The sequence below is a fragment of the Gasterosteus aculeatus genome, chromosome 10 (assembly GCF_964276395.1).
Source record: "Gasterosteus aculeatus chromosome 10, fGasAcu3.hap1.1, whole genome shotgun sequence".
Taxonomy (NCBI): domain Eukaryota; kingdom Metazoa; phylum Chordata; class Actinopteri; order Perciformes; family Gasterosteidae; genus Gasterosteus; species Gasterosteus aculeatus.
This window is the reverse complement of record NC_135697.1, coordinates 11,270,653-11,292,750: the sequence shown is the minus strand read 5'-3', so window position 1 is coordinate 11,292,750 and position 22,098 is coordinate 11,270,653. Positions and strand designations below refer to the sequence as shown.

At 42.5% G+C, this 22,098-nt stretch overlaps 1 protein-coding gene across 2 annotated transcripts in view; it reads right to left on the bottom strand.

Moving 5' to 3' along the window:
* The window catches only part of calcr (calcitonin receptor), a 39,290-nt gene continuing 17,192 nt past the window's right edge, over positions 1 to 22,098 (bottom strand). For both annotated transcript variants that reach the window (XM_040188853.2, XM_040188854.2), the window contains 21 exons: positions 21,191 to 21,258; positions 19,293 to 19,440; positions 19,024 to 19,131; positions 17,548 to 17,633; positions 17,290 to 17,443; positions 17,083 to 17,193; positions 16,860 to 16,972; positions 16,163 to 16,235; positions 15,944 to 16,054; positions 15,618 to 15,730; positions 14,922 to 15,087; positions 14,732 to 14,842; positions 14,404 to 14,516; positions 13,315 to 13,406; positions 11,153 to 11,279; positions 7,615 to 7,768; positions 6,827 to 6,887; positions 6,596 to 6,662; positions 6,248 to 6,466; positions 5,804 to 5,845; positions 1 to 3,057 (listed from right to left, as the gene is read on the bottom strand). In XM_040188853.2, the coding sequence (XP_040044787.2) occupies positions 2,836 to 3,057; positions 5,804 to 5,845; positions 6,248 to 6,466; positions 6,596 to 6,662; positions 6,827 to 6,887; positions 7,615 to 7,768; positions 11,153 to 11,279; positions 13,315 to 13,406; positions 14,404 to 14,516; positions 14,732 to 14,842; positions 14,922 to 15,087; positions 15,618 to 15,730; positions 15,944 to 16,054; positions 16,163 to 16,235; positions 16,860 to 16,972; positions 17,083 to 17,193; positions 17,290 to 17,443; positions 17,548 to 17,633; positions 19,024 to 19,131; positions 19,293 to 19,440; positions 21,191 to 21,235 (2,436 nt within the window). In that variant the 5' untranslated portion in view covers positions 21,236 to 21,258 and the 3' untranslated portion in view covers positions 1 to 2,835. The remainder of the gene's footprint in view (positions 3,058 to 5,803; positions 5,846 to 6,247; positions 6,467 to 6,595; positions 6,663 to 6,826; positions 6,888 to 7,614; positions 7,769 to 11,152; positions 11,280 to 13,314; positions 13,407 to 14,403; positions 14,517 to 14,731; positions 14,843 to 14,921; positions 15,088 to 15,617; positions 15,731 to 15,943; positions 16,055 to 16,162; positions 16,236 to 16,859; positions 16,973 to 17,082; positions 17,194 to 17,289; positions 17,444 to 17,547; positions 17,634 to 19,023; positions 19,132 to 19,292; positions 19,441 to 21,190; positions 21,259 to 22,098) is intronic.

Genomic DNA, 22,098 nt, shown 5'->3' with positions numbered 1-22,098 from the left:
TTTGGTTTTACAAAATGCATTTTTTTTTAATCAGCTTTGAGATGATGCGGGGCCCAGCTGGGAGGGAGAAGGAGACCAACACAAGCCAAAATAAATGACAGGAACATAACAAAAATAGCTGTCAGAGTATTTCACAGTGCAAAAATCTTTCATAGACACGGCGTCTGCTTGTATTTACATGGCATCAATATACAAAATATACAGAATCTGTCTTCCCCGAAACCCAAAAGATCAATAGTACATTATGTTTAACAGTGTAACAAACCACCGTGATAAAGATAAGATTCATACAAAATAAATAAGACACTTTCAAATTAGGGAAAGGGAAAGCAAACCCTTCCATCATCGTAGGACGATGTCAGTCTCTAACATTGATTGTCTCCGTTTCTTCCTCATGGTTCGCAACAAAAGAGTAAACAAAATATAATATTGCAATAGTTTTTTTTTGTTCAGCAGGAATTAAGAGGAATGTTGAATTACGCTACAAAATGAGAACCAGCTGCTTTCAGGTAGTCGGGCTAATGGGTTTCCCACAGGAATGTGGAAGCTCACGTCCTGTAAAGAGCTGCATCCTCTTAAAACTGGTTTGATATGATTTGATCATTTAATTAGACCAATTCAATGTTGTTGGCTCGCAGTGGTTCACCTCCCTTGTATATTTATTGGGGATTTTCTTTTTTGTATAGCGCTAATATCTGGTTATTGTCAAAGCATAAAGCACCATGTATTTTTAAAATATAGTTGAATATAGATTAATGATGATTAAAAAGCCAATTACAATTGAGTTTAATAAAATACTGTAAAGATCAACCTCAGAGCCTCGTTCTCACTAAATGTGCAGATTGTATCAGCTTCACTCTGCATGGAAAGAACACATTTTAAACTATACTTCATGATAATCCTCTAATGTCCCACACAAATCTTGTTATTCCAGTTGACAATGATGATGAATAGAAATAATCACGTACAACGGCCAGTCATCCAACAGATAATAACATACTAGCCCCCATGTAGAGTGAATCTAGTGAGTCTGTGATCAGAACAAAGCGTCTCATCTCATGTTTAAAATTATTCTAAAAAGTGTGAAAATATTTTTATCTTTTTTTTACTAGCAAAGCCAATGAAAAAACAACGATGAAGTGTTGTATTTTTGGTGCACTGTACATAATTTCTGAGTCAATTCTACACAACACGTCTGTTGTGAAATGCATGTAGAATTTTGTCTTTTTGCTGTGGACGACCACAGCGAATAAAAGCATCTCAACCTATTTTTGCAAACAAAGCCTTCTTGTGGTGTTTTTATCGTTATAAGTTAGCGCGTGGTTCTTTCTGGTACGTTGTCCTGCTGCTGTAAATATCCACAGGAGAAAAAGTATTCCCCCAACAAATACACTATATGCTCTTTTTTGGGTAACGATTACTAGAAAAAATAAATGCACTTATAGAACATTATAGATTTGTTGCCTTTAACAGGAAAAAAAAATATCCCTTCCCTCAAAGATGCACATTCTTTGTGTATTTTAGCACATAAACAAAGAGTCAGCTGGAGGCTTTATTGACAGTATGCTTACGGCTAACAAATGTACCTGGCTGAATTTCAATGAGTGCTAATAAATGTGCAGTTTAGAAGCAAAACCTCTTTTAGCAAAACAAGTGATTTAAAAAAATAGTGATACAAAGCAAGCCATAGATTATGGCCATCGACGCTTAACTACATCATCAAAAATCCTATTGCACATTTGGGATAAAGCAACAACCAAAATGGCACCAGAGTAACATGGAGGTGTTTGGGACAGATAGTAGGTTATCAACATCTGCTGTCTGTGCAGAATTGTGAGCAGGATGTGAACATGTTGACTCTGTGTTTACAGAATGTCATTTTTCACTTTGCTCAGGACGGTTATTCCTGAAAATGCTACCATATTCCTGCATAAACCTGCGCAGATGAAGTAATAGAAAAGTAAAATAAAATGGGGATCGACTAAAGGCCTCTTGTACATGATAAAGGATTATCGTGAATAAAATCTGTGCAGCTTGCACCCTGCAAAGAAAGTGCTTGTTTGTCAGAACCATTGGCACAAATGATAGCATACTTAAGTCGTGTGCGGTGAAACAACACTAGCGGTTGTTCAACATAAAAATACAGTTTTTAATATTAAATGTATTGTGTGCATTTAGCTTCTTTTGGCTTCTGTGTGATTAGAGCGACCGCAAAAAACACAAAGCAGTTGGTGGTGCAGCCGACGATCGCAGGACACACACTTAGTAGTTGGCAAGAATAATAAACAAAATGAAACAAATATTATGTACACAATTCCAGAGCCAAATTGGACCTCTATTGCGATCGTGAGATGAGGTTTGTGGGATTTGTAGATTAAGTGTGTACTCCTCGGTACAGGCGAGGGTTCGGAAGGAATGTTTCTCCTACTTTACCTTAGAAATGATCATCATCACACCATCAAAAAACACCTAACACCGTCCTCACCGCCGCCTTCATCACAGTTATTCCTGCCTCCACTCCGGCACAAGCCTCCGGCACACTGCGAGCGCGCTCACAACAGTTCTTAGCAGCTTCTAGTTTGTGACACACGTCAGAAGCAGCTCTCCTCCCGCGCCACCAGCTCTCGACATCGCAGTTCTCGGGAAAACGAGGCCGCAAGGACGAAGTAAAGTCGATTTAAAGGTCGGCCGTGAAGCTAATCCAATGAGCTCGTCGTACCAGGACCTGCGTCCCGGTGCTTTGGGAAGGGGGGGGGGGATCAGCCACTGAGGTACATCTCCATCTAGCTCTTCGTCGGGCAGCTCCCGCCCCCGCTCCTCATCCTCCCTACTGGCTCAAGCGTACATGTCTCCCAGCTTCAGTGCCACCAGTTCAGAGTCCTCCGCTCGGCGCCCGTTCAAGTGTTCGCTGTTGCAGTCGTGGTGGTACATGAAAGCGGGTTCCTCTGTGATGGATGTGGCTGTGTAGGAGGCGGAGCGCATGGAGCAGTGGTCCTTTCGTCTCTGACCCAACTGGGTTTTGTACTGCATCCACTGCCTCTTCAGCGTGGCTTGCACCTGAAACAAACACACGCGTGTCTTAACACAACTGCTGCAGCATGTGTGCTGCACCGCTCAGGTTTCAGTCCCCTTAAACGGTGAGCAAACGTAAACACACAAGTCACGTTTCTTAGAATGGGGACAGGTCGAGAGGTCAGATCATCACGTTTTAAATTGTCCCCCGCTGTACATTCGTCATCTACAAGCTGCGCACGGGGAGTAAGAGCTAGCAGAACTCTCAATAGTCTTTTGCAGGCATCAAGACAAATATTGACGATCGATCTGCTGCATTCTGATGGAACATCAGGAGAAACAACAGAGTCAACGGGACTCACTTTAGACTTAACAACGAGCTGGTGGAGCCATTCAAAGATTCAAAGATTCAAAGATTTTTATTGTCATTTACACACGCCCTGTGTATTGAAATTCTTGTGCTTGCCTTTCCGGAAAGCCGACCAATTTTAAAATAGAAATACAATATTTACATAAATGTACATGAAATAAAAAAATAAAAATGAGGTAAGGATGAGGCAGAAATGAGGTGAGGAGGAAAAGTGCAAAACTGAGCAGGTTGTAAAAGAAGAAACTTAAATGAAATGAAATGTGTGCAATATAAAGTGAATCCTAACAAGCTAAAGTGTAGACCAGTTGTGGATTAGGTGATAGAGTCCTCTCAGCTGTTGATGGCTCTAATGGCAGTGGGGAAAAAAGAGTTTTTCAGTCTGGTGGTCCTGCATTTGGCACTTCTGTACCTCCTGCCTGAGGGTAGAAGCTTGAACAGTGAATTACTACACTATATCGTTCACATGGCTGATTGTTGGTGGTTTGCCCTTAATTAATGCACTTATTCAATAGAGCACTTTTATTTCCCCGGTAAGATGGTTAACCTTTCAGACGTTCTGTTAAAGTCAGAATGCAGAAAAAGGCCTAAGTGCCTTTTTTTTTAGAGGACTTCAGCTGCTCGTGACTAACGTTACCAGCGCATTTAAAAAGAGAATAAATAATAAAATGACAATATTCTAATTTATTACGCTTGTTGTTCTGGAGTAAATGATACATTCACTGCATCTCTGGACAGAATCCTTTCATGGTTTTCAGACATAAACCAGCAATAACAAGCCTCTTTTTAGTGTTGTTTTTAATTAATGTATGAATTACTTACTTTATTTGGTAATATGCGTCAACTTAAGCGCACCTAAAAACTCAATGGCTAAATCCCATGACTAACTAACGAAGGCTGGCTGTATTTACATCTTTTTAACGAAAAGAATGTTCCCGTTTCACAGAAGGGCTCTCAAAAAATGTTAAAATCTTTCAAATTTCAGTTGATAAATAGATATCAGTTGAAAAATGTAACATTATCTCAGACGGGGACGTTTTGTGGCGTATGAACATGATTCCTGGACGCTGTACGCAGGGGTAATAATTGTGCGTCTGGGTGTTGGGATTTTCTGGCCCAGCCTACAAGCTGATATTGTCGAGGGACGGATCTGGAGCTTTAGGAATAATGTGTTCTTTTTTTTTTGTCAAATAACTGCAGCACCATTGTGGAGGCTGAACGAGTAAATGTTTGACATTTTTCCTTTGAAGCAGTGATTGTTTATCAAGAACCTGAATTACTAAGAAGAGAGAAACCGCAGCAGTGCCATCGTGTTATTGTGTAACACCAAATACTACGGTAATTAATGTTGGGGTATTAATGAACTAATGATGTGAATTGTGACAGTAATTGTTACACTGAGACAAAGGAGCAGAACGGCCCTGCGGCTCGCATGTAGAAGGTCTTGCTTGATGTCACAAAAACAGCACGCAGACTGTTTGTGTCAATGACCTGAGACCACAATGGGACCATTTGGGAAACAAGGCAGGTCTGTGCAGTTTGGCCTTCACACCAATGAACAGATTTGAAACCCGCCCAAGAAACCCGTGTCCTGATTAAGCGAGCTAAATTGGTCATTATACGAGTGAAGCAGGCAAACCCGTTGGTTCCCTTGTGGTGGTTTGTGTTCATTGATCCCTCATCACCCCGAAAGTGGCCTCATCCTTTAAACACATGCTCTACACGTTGTTTCAGCTCCGTTCATTGTTTGCGCGGTTTACGAGTAGGCCGGCGGCGTTCTCTGATCATGTATGAGCTAATACCTGACCTATTTTCCAGGGCCGAAGTCCGCAGCTCGCCGCTCTGTTCCGGACAGTTCATGCAAGGTATTTAAATCGGCCGTCCCTGTCAGTTTATGAATCTCTGCCCCGTCCCTCTCAGACAAACATCCTTGTCCTCCGCGGAGAGTTTCACATGTTATTCTTAACGCATATTAGCTCGAAACAGAGCAAGAGCTGTGCAGAACTCCACGACCTGCAGAACTTCACACCGCCACGGTGACCTGCTAAAAACGTGCAATTGATCCCTGCTGCGGGTCGTATTGTTGGCGCTTTACTTTGCAGCGACCTTTGAAGACGTCCGTCACACAATCGGTCTATGGAGCTGAGCATTAACCCTCGGCCCTTCAGTAATGAAATCTGGCTCGTTTGTTTGGGTTTGATCCAAAGTAACGACGCACGCAGTCGGACAGCTGAGAGGGGTATTTTAAAGAAGAGTCCATTTTCAGCAAGGCTTTGAAATCCTGTTGAGAAAATTCTATTGATGTTGTGTCTTTGTCGACGAAGAGTTTTTGTGACCTTTTGAAAACACAGTAATGTGTGAACTCCCTGACACCGTAGGTAAGCACACTTAGTTAGTACGTGAGAGTAAATGAGGCATGCTCACCTCTCCGTTGAAGAAACAGAATATTGTTGCCACCAGTAATCCCTGAAAAGCAAAAGAAGACAAACAAAAAGCGATATCGTTCAATATTGATTCGATAAGTTGCTGCACAAAAGCGCTGCTTTTTGAAAGTGAAATTAAAGTAAGGGAATGTGGTGAAGCAGTGAAACCCCTCACAAAAGTGAATAAACTGTGAATTTCATTGACCTCCTTCCTGTTGTTTACTTCAGGGCCTAACTGCTAGCTAAATGTAAAGACAACAATGAGGGAAACATATCTAACATGTAAATCTCGAGTCTGACCGGACTGCATCGTTTCCACTTTTATTTCTGACCTTTTATTATTGATTAAGTTGTTACCAGATGTGCAAAATACCTCAACCCTCTTTCCTTTTGAACTCGGCTGCTTTCTGGTATTTAAACAGAACTCCCGCTGAATGCTCGGTACCTGGTAGTGCATGAGTATGTGCATGATGTACTCGTAGACCTCGCCGGCCAGGCGGTTCTCCGGCCTCCAGGGACAAATGACAAACTGTATTCCCAGCAGGGGCACCAGGATCAAAGTGGCTCTCACTGCCTTCATGTACATATTGGACTCTGCCCGGTGAGTGTCTCTCAACTTGGTCACCAACACTCTAATAATATTTAGCAAGAAGAACAGGTTCACCTGCAGAAAGTTAAAAAAACAAACATATTTATTCATTTATTCTGATACTACTAAGAAAATTAACCGACAATATTCTTTTTAGCTGTAAGATCAGAATATTTCTCTGGAACATTGGATAAGCAGACTTACAAGAAGCGCTGCCATTATGGGCCCGTGCACGGCGTACAGCAGATGGGTTTCCACACTCATCCAACAACTACAGAAAGAAAAACACGTCAGTCTGTTCTGTCCGCGGCCCAAAGTACACGTGCACCCGCACACACAAAAAACATAAGGTTCTTCACGCTCTCGCACGCCGACGAGCGCGCGCGTAAACATCTCCTGTTTATTTGCATTTGAGTTTCTGGGACATTTACTCACTTGTCGTCGAAATACTTTTTCCTTGCCACGGCGTGGATGGATGCCGGCACGAGAGGAAAGCCTTGGATGGGAAAAAGATGGTGGCCATGTGAGGCCTCGAGTGAACTCAGGGGGAAATAACACGTCACTTATGCAACGGTAAAAAGTGCGGTCAGTTGTTTTTCAGGACTTTCTCACAAGATAGATTATTCCTTCAGAAACACAGAAAACTCTCTGAAACACATTGGATCGACTTTCCTATTGCAACAGCACGGCTCCGACCTGAAAAACAACACCACATGGGAGAACTTCCTGCAACGGCCCGGTCAAATTTGACATTATGTTTTTAAACAAAATCCATTTGTCTATTTGCAGACACCATTGAGGCGCTGCAGCACATCGTCCACAGATGGACCTGAGCTGCCTCTACAAACACACACACACACACACACACACACACACACACACACGCACACACACACGCGCACATGCGCACACGCACACGCGGGGAACACAGGCCTCAAGGTTGTCCTCCCCGGTTTTATTGACGACCATCCATTTAGCTCCATGGGCTCCTTGTTTGACTGACTGCACCCATTATTCCTGCTTTGAACCAGGTTAAAAACAATACAGCGCTAAGCGACGGGGGGCCACTTTAGCAGGGGGGGCTGTAATATTGCACGACATCGGGTTGGTACATGTCACCTCTGGCTTCTAGATCGTGTTCCGCCTTGTTGACTTGTTTTCAGTGAGCAGAAACTTTATTGAACACACAATAGAATACAACGAACGAATGCAGGTTGGCTCACCCCAGCCCAGGAGGTAGTACCAGTGCAGATGTTGCTCCTCTGCAAACACGGCCACCACGATGAGCGTGTGCAGGTAGATGCCTTCACAGAGCATCCAGAAATAATTGCAGCCAAGCATGTACATGTGTAAGAAGTGCAACACTTTACAGCCAACCTGCAGAGAGAGACAAAACAGGAATCATTTGTTTGAATTGAATAATTTTCATTTTATAAAGACCAAAATGCTCATGACATCAAATCTGGATCCCTGAAAAGGATCCATGTGTGCAAAGTGACACAAATCTACTTTCAGTACACACTGAGCTGTGCTTACAAAGTGCGTGCTGTTGCAGGACAACTTGAACTTCTCGCTCTTGCTCTCCTATTTGCTGGACAGAAGATTGGCGGATTGTGTTTAAAGCATTTTTTTTTTAATTCCCTTTTGATACCGTGGAGCTCATCATTGTTTTTATGTTTTGATAATTCTGCTTACAGATAATTGAGCTATTGTTGACATAATAAATGCATCGTCATTGCAACCGCAAGACTATACAGTCTGACTGTGATGTGGGGAACCATGACAACAAAGGACAGGACAGATTTCAGGGTGAAAACCTCCAATGGCAAGTCAACTGGGAAAGACTGGTTTCATGTTGTCTGCTCGAGCTGTACTGCAAACCTGATTCAAGTTAGAGACAAAATGTCATGTTCTTTGATATTTTTGAAGATCGTTTTAATTATTGTGCCTGCATATGTAGTTATTTTTGGATCTTGAATATTTGTCGGCAGGTCTCTCTGCCAAAAAATATCTAATACTAATGAGGTGCTGAAATCTGTTGTCGTAACGTTCTTGTGGTTTGTGGTACCGCAGCAGAAAGGGAGCGAAAAGGGGACATTCACACAATAGCCGTTTTCCAACCTGACATGAAGAGAAGATTGGAAAAGTAAGGAGATAAATTAGATGCACCTGTGGGCTCGGGGGAAGGAGGAAATCTGCTAACACAATCGGCTCGGAGAGGAACGGAGAATGAGAGCGGCTGAAGAAGGACGTCATTTAAATAAGAATCGGTTTCTGCACACATTACGGTAAATAAAACCTTACGGTAAACAGATTATACAAAACTACGCAGTGCAGCAGGCGATCCGAGGACCGGCTGGTTTCATGATCAGCACCACATCAGCACCACATCAGCACCACATCAGCACCAATCCACGTTGTTGGAGTGGTGCTGATTTCTGGGCGCAACCTACAACAGTACCTTTGTAACAGTATATTTAGAAGAAATCAGGACGCGAGCCACAGTTCTGAGATGGACAGATGCTGGCTTGCTATTAAGTCCGGCTCTCTGGCGTCTTCTTAGCTCGAAAACACACAATGATTATTTACTTCTAAAACTTTTAACCATATTCTTCTCCCTTAATTCCCCACATTTCCTCTTCCACTCGGGGAATCTGCAGACATGGACTCGTATCTGCGTGCAGTGAGCTCTTCCCGTTTTGACTAATGATCTCCTCCAGGCGCACAGCCTGGAGGAGATCATGTGTGCGTGCGTCCACCCGGTGCTGATGGCGCATAACGCTGGACCCGCCGCTCCGATATCGCTGATGCTCATTAACGATCGAAAGCTCCAGGGACCTTTCATGGTTGGAAGTCATTCACACTCTTCACTGATCACTGATCAGCAACTGCTTCAGTTTGGAAGTCAGTCTTCATTTTCACATGCACAGCAGGGTAAGATGACATTGTGGGCATTGTGGTTTGGGTTCACACACCACAGCGGAGGTCAGTGCAAACAGTCACAACTGGTTCTCACTAAAGGTTTGTCGAGAGGCACCGACATTGTTCTGGTTCGCAAATTCAGCTGCATGTGGATGTTTCTCATGTTTCTTGCCTCAGCTTCGGGGGATCCACTCGCCCAAACACTGCTGACTCCGTGTCACCACACCAGAGGCAGAATTAAAAGAGCTTGTAAACTCCAGGAGAAGCAAATCTCCACCACAATCCACCGCTCCTAAATCACCGGGGCAGAAAACGGGCTCATGAGCCGCTGCACATTTCAAAATGTTTCCCAGCAGACCCGCGGGAATCCCCCGGAATCCCAAAACCCAAAGCGGGGCCACGGTGACCAATTGTGTTTTGACATGCAAGTGAGCACATCAGGTCGACGGCGGCGTGTCGGAAAGTGACGGACTTGACAGGAACCTTTTTTTGATGAACGCCAGAGGAGGGGAAAGGGTTTGAAAGCGAGCCGCTGCACGGATGTGCACGTCTGTTGACGCTGATGATGACGGCTGCGTCTCGGGTACGTTTAGAGATGAAATACAACGTGCGAGAGGAAGGCAGTCTCGATGAGCCACGATTGGCGAACGCACAAAAAGAAGAAGCAACAGCAGGACGCGAAATGAAATCCAAATCCAGTCGAAGCTTCCGCTGTCTTCTGGAAGGTTCTGGTATGTTTTCGTGCCAGAGAAGCTCCGTCTGAACACTGGGGTCTGATGGGATTGTATTTGGTGCAAGAAAACTTTTAAAATGCTGCTGTTTCGCCACTTTTATCATCGGAAGTTCTCTTTTTTTGTTTTTTGTTTTTGTTTTTGCACTTCAACATTTTTGGAGGATAAATTCTTAATTTTTAAATACACGTTCAGGAGCTTAAATCGGTTTCATTTTATCGAGTTCTACGTCGCGGAAAAGATGTCATACTTATTTCATTTTTTTTTATAGCTTAAGAAGAAGCAAGTACAGATTAACAGATTTTCTTTGTTTGTTTTTTTTCCAAAAAAAGGATCGGTCCTCGAAAAGTAACACATGAATTTATGTTCAGGTCCGATAGTGAGGGATTCCTACCAGACAGATTTATCATCCCTACCAAAGCAGACCTCGGGGTTTCAAAGAATTCCTATGATGCATTCAGTGTGTCGCCAAAAATCTTGACAGAAGAATGTAGAAGAGAGCAACATCTGTCTGTTGAGTATCTGTGTCGAGTTATGCCACTGTGAGATTTAATCCTATTTACGATGTACTCAAACGCCTGTCGTACAAACTATTTAGACGACACGGCAGGTCTGTTTGAAATGAGCTATCCTTAGCAAATACGTTTTATGAAGTTTATTTGCAGTTTTAACATTGATGTCCCCGAAGCGGGAGGCCCTCACCAATCTCTTACAATGCTAGTACAAAGAATCACATACCCTGGGAACCACGGATGCCTGGGGAGGTTGGAATTAGCTCATTTATTAACAATACATTGGACCAAACAGAACTTTCTCTGAAATATTATACTTCAACATTCATGAAGACCCCTCGGAGGATTTTCCATGTCCCATTACAAATGCCTGAGGAACTAATGGCAGTCCAGTAAACCTCCTTTGTACTATATGTTTTGTGCTAATAGGCAAATATTATAATGAAAAGATGTTAAAACGAGGTGGCGAATACGGTAAACATACCTGCTCTGTGTTAGCGTCGATGTTGTGTGTGTGTCAAACCATGATTCTTAGTCATTGTGAATGGACGTGTGAGAGCGCTAACAGGTAGACACTCGACAGATGCTGCACTCACCGGGTTCCTGGCAACCACTGGAGGATTATTGACCACTGCCACCAGGTAGATGATGGTGAGGGCCGAGTTGAGCACGAAGGAGCAGAACAGGTTCTTGTGGAGGGTGATTCTTTGGCAGCTCAGACTCCTGCGTGAAGAAAAAAAGGCCAGATTTAACGCTCTGTAAAAATATCGAATGGTTCAATACTTGATTATCATCTCAGAATTATTTGTGGTTGGTAAACTAGAAAAGAAAATCAATGAGCTTTTCTCATGATGGGTTATCATACCAAAAATACATAATAGATCCCAAGGGTGACTCCCGTTACACTGATACACAACTACATTACTTGACAATCAAAGTGTAAATATCTGTTCAGAATCTAGCTTAAAGAACTTCCTCTAGCTGAAGGAGTTAAAGTAACATCTTGTTATTGCTTATGGAGAATAAGCAATTCTCTGTTGAGCCGTAAAAACCCCAGAGACTCATCAACATTACATTTCCTCACGCCAGAGGAAAACAACACGTGCAACTTTGCATTTTCCCTGACTTATTCGGAGGCCGTGGATGTCTCGGGTGGAGAAACCTCTTGTTTTTGCCCCAGACATAAAAGGAATTGCAGGAGCTGCTGAATGCTTGTGCATACTGGGTTTTACCCCAAATGGGATGTCGAATCCTAAAGGCAGCGTTTTTGGACTGTCCCACGACCAAACATCTTCAACCGACTGTTTTTCTATGGTAAGCTTGAGTACTTTTAACGGTGTTAGTGCAGAGTTGTAAATAACAGAGTAGTGCAGCTGTGGCACATTGCATACCAGTATAAGCTCCACATCTGGATCTTATAATACAACCTAATCCTCCAATATATCAAGTGTTTTAGCTATAAGTAGGTCATGGTTCAAAGGAAGGAAATATATAAAAGATTTTCTAAGCCAATTACTTGGTTACTTTATAAAGATCTTAATTATCGTGACTTTGAGTTGTTAATGTCCTGCTGAGTTTCTGCACGGCGAGTTAAGAGCTCTCAGTGGGTCATGAGGTTTTGCAATAACGCACCTGCCCTAAACATGGCCGTGAGATTTACGAGTTTGCATAAAACTGTGCAGCAAACTGAGGGTCTCGAAAGAGATCGGTTTTGAAAAACATCTGCGTTTAGGAGGTCAGGCACATATCAAATTTTACAGCTGCAGCGTTCATGGACAACAGCACCTATAAAGAACCTTTTCCAAACACTGTAACAAAACAAAGCCGATTTTTCCCCTTGACTCAATATTCAGGTTTCTTCATAAATATCTGTAGAACTATAAATCGTACTTTATTTCATCAACATCCAGTCTGCCAACCTGGCTTTCTCACTTCCAAACTTCAAAATTCATCAACTGCATATTACACCCTTCCTATATTAATTAGGAGTATCTCCTTTAAACAAGCACTTTGTCCCTTTGGGATTATCCGTCGGATGAACGACCTTAATGAGCAATGCAATAATGTGCACGTTTGTAAAAAAAAACTAAAAGCATTCAATCGACGACATGGCTCCAGTTTTGAATCTTAAATATCCATGGAGTAAATGTGCAGCACCAGGAAACCAACTTGGCATGAAATTAACGACAGTTCAGTTCTGTATAAATTGACACTCAGTGAAGCAGTAGAACTAGTTTCAGGTTTACAGATCTCACTAATTAGCGAAAGTAGCTTAGATGTTAATACTTTTCTCATTACTGATTTCAGTTTTAATTTAATGCAGTGTATTAGTTTAATCAATTTAACTTGCCGCTGAAAGGCTCTTAGAGTGAATAAACAATCAGCCCTCTTGATTACATTATAAAATGTGACATCAACACTGAAAAACGTCCCGTGTTGCTCCAGTGTTTACTGGTGTGGAAAAGGGCAGAAGGGATGTCACTGACTGCACATACGGTCAAGACCAAAGTACTGCCTATCATGAGCGATGCAATAGACTGTAGTGAAAGCCCAACATCATACGTGGGATCCTTTCATAATAGTGCCTGAAACTAAATAGCACTGATTGAGTGAATCACTATCGATGAATAAGAATTAGGACTGTCTGTGTCGGCTCCCATCTTGGTACAACCATCCTGCAGTTTTATTACAATGTTATTACAACATCATCAAACCAGTAACTACTGTTGCAGATACGTTACCAATTAATATGTGTTACCTGAAGTAGAAGAAGATGGCCAAAGAGATGAGCAGGGAGGCTATGGATAAAGCGTGACCTACAATTGCCATGTAAAACAGGATGTACGCCGACTGTAAAGACAAAGACAACATATAGGAACCATGTGGCATCACTACATTATTTGGAAAACAGTACTTGGAAAAAACAAACATTTGACACGTGACACTAAATAAAATGACATTTTACATTGTTACGATGAGATCAACTCTCAATGGGGAAGAAATAAAAACAACAATAATAATCTGCAGTCTGTGACGGTAAAACGACATTAAAAAAAACTCTTTGCAGAATGTTGCTACAACATTACATTACAGGTCATTTAGCTGACGCTTTTATCCAAAGCGACTTACGTTACACTTTAAACCCATGGCTTTTTTTACATTTTGCCCGGGGAGCAATTAGGGGTTAGGTGTCTTGCTCAGGGACACTTCGACTTGAGACATGGGACAGACATGTGGCAGCGCACCCGCTCTACCCCCTGCGCCACGACGACCCCTACAACTACAACAATAATATCAAATCTCAGTTGAAAGCTAAAGCTTTGGTCAGTTCGACTAATTTCTTTGACGGTTCCAGAAGCTGAGAGGTTTCGTCAGCAGAGATCAAGTTTCCTCGAGGGACCATTTTATCGTTATATCATATACGGTCTGGCTGGCGTAGGACTTGCCGCTAGTGGCTGCTGGTGATAAGGAGGCTGTTAATATGTGACGGTGTCAACACCAGGCTGTTTGTAAGGAGACTCCTCCGTCAGGCCTGTGTTTTATGTCAACGACGTTACCCAACAAACAGAAGAGTTATTTTCCGTGTCTAATCTGAGGAGCTCAGATTATCAGATGAATGTGTTTTGAGAAATACAATTTTTGTGTACAAATGTTTAACCGTAATGTAAATAACCGTATTTATGGCCAAAGTGGAACATTTCTTTCCCCTTTCCGCATTTTACCCTTTCTGCACATGCTCCAAATACCAGTGGACGTGTGGAAAAAGGAAAATAATGCTCAAACATACAACTGTGACCAACATGCAGTATATGTATAAAAGCAAGTCACTTTATCTGAAGAGAATTACCTTCAGCTTTGCTTTAGTGTTTTCGTTGCAGAGTGTGTAGTTGGACCAAGTCCTGTTGGTATCTGGGTGCCGAAACCACTGCCCGTCCTCCCCACAGTACTTGGCAGCTTTTTCTAAAAAAAATAGTCACCGTTATGTAATAAATTCATTTTCACCAAATGTTTTCACCTTCACACAGTTGTGTCTGTGTGATCGGGTCCAGTTGGCCCTGGTGAATAATTCATTTTCCATATTCATTTTTCTTTAAAAAAAAAAAAAAGCAGTCAATAAAGCCAGATTCATCATTTACATCTTTAATAAAGAGCCACTCTTGAGTCTTTCTGCTCACCTGTCGGGTCGAAATCGACAAAATAGTTGGGGCAGTTCTGAGAGGTGTAAATTCCCGCCGGGGTGTCGTCCCAGCAGAGCCAGCCGTCCCAGTTACGACTGCAGTGCAACCCTGCGATAATGCCACACGCAGCAGGTCAAACACTTCCATCGTTTGGCCCGTGACGGCTTGCGGTGGATAACACCGTTACCTGATTTGTTGTAAGGGACGTCCCGATTCATTTTCTCAAAGCATTTGTACTGGCTGTCAAGGATTTTCTTGCTCACGATCTCCTGTTGCTCTGGGTTACCCGCCGGGCCGACCGTGGCCTCCTCGGCCGACTCTACTTCGGTGTCCCCCGAGAGCTGCGTGGCTGCCTTCATTCGACCCACACACACACACGCACACACACACACGCACACACACACACACACACACACACACGCACACACACGCGCGCAGGTTACGTCATAATCAGTCAGGGTTGAACAACGAGCGGTGGGACTGAGGGCGAAAAAGAACGACGTGCAATCCATTCGTTTTGGTTGGCTGGGAAAGAAACGACGAAATGAACCATGCGGGTGCTGATGTCGGCGTTTTCTATGATTCTACATTAACACGGCAAATCACATCAAACTTGTATTGCTCATTTCGCTTGTTGAACACTGTATTATTATTGAACTCATCCCATTTGAAATCACTTTGGTTTTAATGACATTATTAATACAATTTAATTAATACAAGTGTATTTCCAGCCTTTTACCTCGTTAGTAGCGTTTGTCTGGCTGACCCTGTGGGATAATTAGGCTCACGATAGCTTTAATCTGCCTTTGTATGACGGTGTCACCAACTTACAGACTGTACAATAAATCCTGCATAGTTATTAGAGAACATCAGGACACGTTACCTTCGACCTCTCCTCGGTGTTGCCAGCACAGAGTGTATAATTAGTCCAAGTCTTATTGCTCTCTGGATGTTGGAACCACTGCCCGTTTTCGCCACAGTACTTAGTGGCCTTTTCTAAAAGAGAAGAATTATGTCGTCGATTAGAAATCCTCTAAATTCCCACAACTGTGTAGGTGTGAGCCGCTGTGTTCCCGTAGGATCATCAATCCTCACAGCAATTTTAAAATCAATCTTCTCTAAATACAAGATGATCATTTACAATTAAATTAAAAACTAAATCAGCAGACCTCTAATACGGTAGCTAAATACTTGGGAGAAGCTGCTCACCCATGGGGTCAAAGTTGAACAGATGATCTGGACAGTTTTGGGAGGCCAAGGTTCCCGCCGGAGTGTCGTTCCAGCACAGCCAGCCGTCCCAGTTACGACCGCAGTGCCGCTCTGCAACGTCAACAAAGCCCCAGAATCAGGATGGCGAATGTTCTTCATTCTGTCCTCCTACTTCTCTGACGGATTCACGCGGTACGTTTTGGTAGATGGTGTCAGTACCTGATTTGTTAAAAGGTGGGTCTCGAATCATCTTCTGGTGGCAAGAGTGCTCATTCTCAAGCATTTGCAGTTTCTGCAAACAAAAAACAAATATTGTAATATGCATAAATTAAATTAACAGTTTGATTCAAATATTCATCACTGATAATTCCTTGTAACCCACAGAGCGGCGGGTCAAACTGAACGAAAGAAAATGTTTAAATGCGGGTTCCTTTGAAAAGGATGGTCTTCTGATACAGGAGACAACTGTTCACACAACAATAGGTTGTAGTGCAAAATCGGATCATTTTAGAAAGAAGTGATGAACTGTTTTAGATCAACAATAGACGGAGGTGTTATACAAAAGGATGATTCCTCAACAGCTTTTTTGGGAGTAACACTAGTTTATGCAGCAGATCGTTTGAGTTTTGCCATGTGACTCACTTTAGTAGCTGCACTTCTAGTTTGGAATAAATGGATATGATGTTGTGCCCTAAAACTACTTTGTACCATTCTAATGGATAAAATATGAATGCCCCCATCTCGTGCCTTAAGTACGAACCTTTACATGTTGTCTGGCTGACCCACTGAAATCACAAAACCCAAAATCACCCTGCATATGTTCTTAGCATTGGAATCCATGCACCAGGCATTATTCAACCTACATTCACGTGGTTTAATACCTGATGGGAAGTTTACGTGATCAGGAACATCTTACCCCCCGTCTCTTCTCATGGATGGTCGTGCAGAGTGTATAGTTGGTCCAGATTTGAAGGGACACTGGGTGACGAAACCACTCACCATCTTCTTCACAGTACTTGGTCGCCTTCTCTGTGAACAGCAGTTGTGCGATTAAATCCAGGCACTTCAAACACAGTCAAAAAAGGAATAAAGGGTTGAATTGGTCAGGCGAGGGTTGATAGGAAATAAGCAGAGCTCACCTGTGGGGTCAAAGTCACCAAAATAATTGGGGCAGCTTTTGGAGGCGTTGGTTCCCGCTGGCGTGTCGTCCCAGCAGAGCCACCCGTCCCAGTTACGACTGCAGAACAGCCCTGTGACAGTAGAGGCCAAGCTTTTAACTCTCGTCGTGCACATGTCACGTTGATCAGTAGAGTCAAAGCATCCGGTGGTGGATCAAAGTCACTCACCAGTGTGAGACGATTTGTTATAAGGTGGATCTTGCCTCATTTTTTCAGAGCATTTATTTTCATTCTCACGGATCATTTTATCCACAACACCATCGGTTTCTGCATTAACCCCGGTGACCCCGGTGGCCGGCTTCAAGTAATAGGGAACTTCCGTCTAGGAATGAATGAAAGACAGTGTGAAAATGAGTATACAGACGGGTGCCACTTGCTCCATCTTTTTCTCACGTTTCTGAAGGGGAAAAGTAAGTAACCAAATACCTCTAGTTGGTTCTTTGAAGCCGGTTGACAAGTGGACCCAATCTGAACCCAGTTACCCAATTCGGCACAATATTTGGTCACTTTCTCTGTAAAGAACAACACAACATGCTTTAAAATCCTGAAAGCTCCAAATATCAAAGTACTCATAAGCACATTATTGCTTCCATTCGACTGTTCTTTCTCCGTTTGTTTTTCAGCATTATCCAAACGCAAAAACTGGGACCTAAATTATTAGCATTACCGAACAACTGTGATTTATTTAACTTGGCCTACATTATCACAACACTATGTCAAACAGAAAATACCCTACTTGGAGACATCTTCTGGTTCTCAACAGCAAGGTTTGAAACCACATGCAGTGCAGATCCATGACTCGGGCTAAGACATCAGCATCCGTAACCCGACTGCCTAGTCTTCACCAAACACCTCGTCAACTGTTCGGCATCCACATCCAACTGCACGTCTCCCCCTGAAGCCTCATATCAGCGGCATTTGCTTTCAAATAAGGAGCCATAAGAGGACGGCTAACGTCAGAGGCAGTTTGGGGAATATCCATAATGAGCCGTGTCTTACATGAACACCTGCTCTCACTTTTCATGCATATTCCCTCTCCCAATCCATCTCTCTGGCTCTGACTTCTCCTTGAAAGACTCTTTTCTTTTCCTTCTCTTTTTGTCTCCATATACCCTTTAGCTCATCTCTGTCCTCTCCCTTAACCCCCCCCCCCTTCCCCAGTCCCCACTCCATCACATTGCATCTCCTAAATCAGAAATGACTCGACTCTGGATCGCTTCAATCAGACGTGATTGAGCCCAATTCACAATGCAAAAACTGCTCAATATAAATGCAATAAAAATACATGTCTGTTTTTTATTCAGACTGGTTGGTTAAAGACACCGATTTGCCTCGCATCTGGTTCATGAATGTCTTGTTCTGGCCGTCTTTCGCACTTACTGCGATGCAGCTCTGTTTTGAGTTAAATGCTACGGTTAGCTTGCTAGCATGCGGACAAAGATTCAAACACCCCAAAATGTAAGAATCTGAGCAGCAACACAATTTCTTGAAGAACTAGACCCTCCTTGATGTACACATTTCATTTGTTACTAGTCGACTTGTATTCACACAGCTGAGCAATGAGCCAGTGCATGCGAAGGATGTTTACAACAACTAATGCCAATCACAGCGTAATAACATTTTAAAACCGTATAAACATGTGATTTTACTGTATTATGAGTTGATACATCCTCAAAACCATCTCTGACCTGTCCGTAACATGTGAAATACAAAGAAACTCCTCCTGGCTCCCTGAAGCCCTATGATGGCCCAGTAGGCCTTTCTCTATCACACCATGAACCTTGATCTCCCTCATACAAACAGAAGATTGGATCTTTTTCTCTTCTTCCTGCTGAGCTGGAATTAAAAACGTATGGGATCTTGTTGTTGTGCGTCTGTGTGAGAAGGGTTCATTTTTCTTACCGGTCGAGTCCCGGTCAGGGTGATCTGGACAGTTTTGTGTTACAGATGTCCCAGCTGGGGTCTCATCCCAGCACAATAAACCATCCCACATGCGTCCACAGAAGGTACCTTGGAAAGAAAATGTAACACTACCATCACCTTGAAACAACGACATCAACCACATTCTGCTCCAAAATCCACCACCTCACAACATCATTGCGCCCGTGATGCTCTTCTAAAGGTAATCCATTTGGCATCCATTTGGCCTCGAAACGAGCCGGCCCTCTCACCGGTTCTGTTGTCTCGGAAGTCTTTTTGGGACGGCCGAAGACAATCGTATTGACCCTCTCTCGGCGTCACACCGTGTCCAGTTGTCCCTGTGTGTCCAGGCATGAGTGATGGATGTGAGAGTGACTCGGGGCCTCCCGCCACCCGGTGCTGTGGAGACGAGGGGGGAGGAAAACCTGTTTGCATTGACTAGAAACACGGCAGCGTGGACAGTGTACACTTGTTGTTGAGTCGACTTTTACTTCACTGCCAAAAATGAGCATACGTCTTGGATGAAGATCATACAGAATTTTGTAATACTTCACAGTTTCGTCATGCTAAGATAAAGGCTCCCTAACGCAAGAATAAGGAATATGAAATGGAGGAATAAGCATGCAGGGTTTTTGAAGCCCCTTCAAAGCTGATCTGATGAGGATTTTATTCCGCTTTGAAATTATAGTCTCTCGCTGTTCGTGTCATCCATCAAAGTGTGTTTTGGAGCTCACAAAAGAATTTAAGCAGCCTATTTCCTCAAAAAGTGAATCCTATCAGGGCTCTATTGTTTATACTTGGAGGTAGCATTAGCGGTGAAGAAGCCAGGAGAGGGAAATGCAGATTTTGATAATGCTCAATGAAGGATAAAAGAGCCCCTTTGTGTAAGACTGGTCTCCTACATTATTTTGGGCTGAAACTTAAGACTCAGTGTATAAGGCTCATTTGCTTGCATTTAGTAAATCATTTTAGGGATGTTAATACTTTTTCCGGGAGAATGTATCTGCATGCTTCCTCAAAACTGAGATGCAAACCTCCTCTCTGCGTCACTTCGACCAAAAATACAACTCTTACCTGTCTGACAAACAATTGTAAAAGGCAAAAAAAAACACCGTAACAAAACAATGGGGAGAATGCTGATGTCCCATGTAGCAGTTTAGCAGCCGTACATATGATGTCACTCCAAACATTGAAGTAAATGACGTCATACATACGACCACCAGGCCACCACCAGTATCGACAGACGAGAAAAAAGATGCCAAGGCTTGGTTCCTCAAATTATAATATCTTCCCGATTCAATGGCAAGAGCATTAAAAAAAGAAGAAAGCCCAGACTCATACAGGAGAAGAGTGTAGATACATCATGTTGACGATAGATAGCACTTCATATTTGGTTGGAACAAACCACCGCCGGCGATACATTTCATGAAAAGAGACGTACATATATACATAAATTGTAAAATGTGATGAATATTACCCAGAGACTTTTATTTTGAAGGGTACTAATGTGGAGTTAAATCTCCAACGTGGCCATGTTTTTTGGTTCAACAGTAATTATAATGTGTGTACTTTGGCGAGTTTCTGCTTCATTTGTTCCAGACTTCACTCTAGTTCCTGTTGGTGTTTTTAAATGTGTAAACATCAGCCATTATCCTTTAGCGAGAGCCTGTGAATGCTTTGTTCCTTTGTAGGACGTTATGATGGTAGAACTGGTAGAAGGAAGTGTTGTGCACAATACATCACAATGCAGAATTAAAATGTTCAATGATGTATATACCATTTTAATGTTGTGTCTTTATCCAAAACGACAAGTTCAAATGCAAGCAAGACACGGTAGACTGTACATCATATGCATAAAGGGAAAATATATAAAACATGCAGAAACGTGCAGCCGTGGATCACATTCTCTTCTTTGGCTCAGTAATAAGAGGAGATAACTTTAAACTTTAATTATCAATTATGGTGAGTAAAAATTAATCATGAGATTTTTTCTGAGAAAAGAAAACCACTAGACCAAATCATATTACATGTCCACTTAATGAAAATAGAATATTATGTTCAAACACATTTGTGCAGCATACATAATGGGTAGAAAGAGAAGGGAAAGTTCACCTTGCAGCTTCCTTTAATTTAAAAATTGCCAGCTTACCACCAGGAGAAACCAAAGCATCCAAAGTGAGTCTGCTAACTTCATATCTTCTTCTCACGGGCAAATCTCTAGAGAGACAGAGAGAGAGAGAAGACAACAACAAGTCACAACTGAACAAACCAATGAATGTTTCGTATCAAGATTATGGCCTCAGGAGAAAACAGGAAGCATTCATTTGAAATGCAAAACACTGTCTGAGTGACAGAGAGAAAGTGCACCGAGTGCATGTGAGATTCAAATTGACTGCAGCTCTATTTGCTTTGGCTTTTCAGAGTACATGTTGTAAGGCTGCGTGGTCCACACCACGCAGCACCCCGGGGGAGCTGATATTTTAACAGATAGCCATGCATGAGCAGGTCCAATAAATCACTGTGAAAGGTTAGCAGGAGTGATTGCATTGACTTTGGCGATCTGATACACACTGATGAGGTCAGCTGATTGACATGAGCATGAAAAATGAACCTTTAAATGAAGAGATTTAAGGCTAACATTGTTGATTTCTGACCCCCAATTGTTTATTCCTCATTTGTAATCAATGATGAATACACAAATAGTATGGTTATTTATGGTGCGACCTGAGACTCTTTTTTAAATCTACTCTCAGAATAAGACCACTTTTAATTATCTGATCCAGGCCCAGAAATAGGCCTACTTTCTTCTCCATTATGCATACAAGTAAAGCTAAAACATGTCCGCTAGCAGTTAATTGACCATTAATGAATCACCTTCTATTTTGAATTGATTTATTATTTATGTATCTTGGGTCCCTGCTTAGTACACTGGTTAAATGACCAAACACGTAATCTGAGGACATAACCTTGGTTGTTTAGTGTTTAGTTTAGTGTCACTATTTCTGTAGATTCATTGTTTGACCGCTTCATTTAACCAATCATAAGCAATTAAGTGCA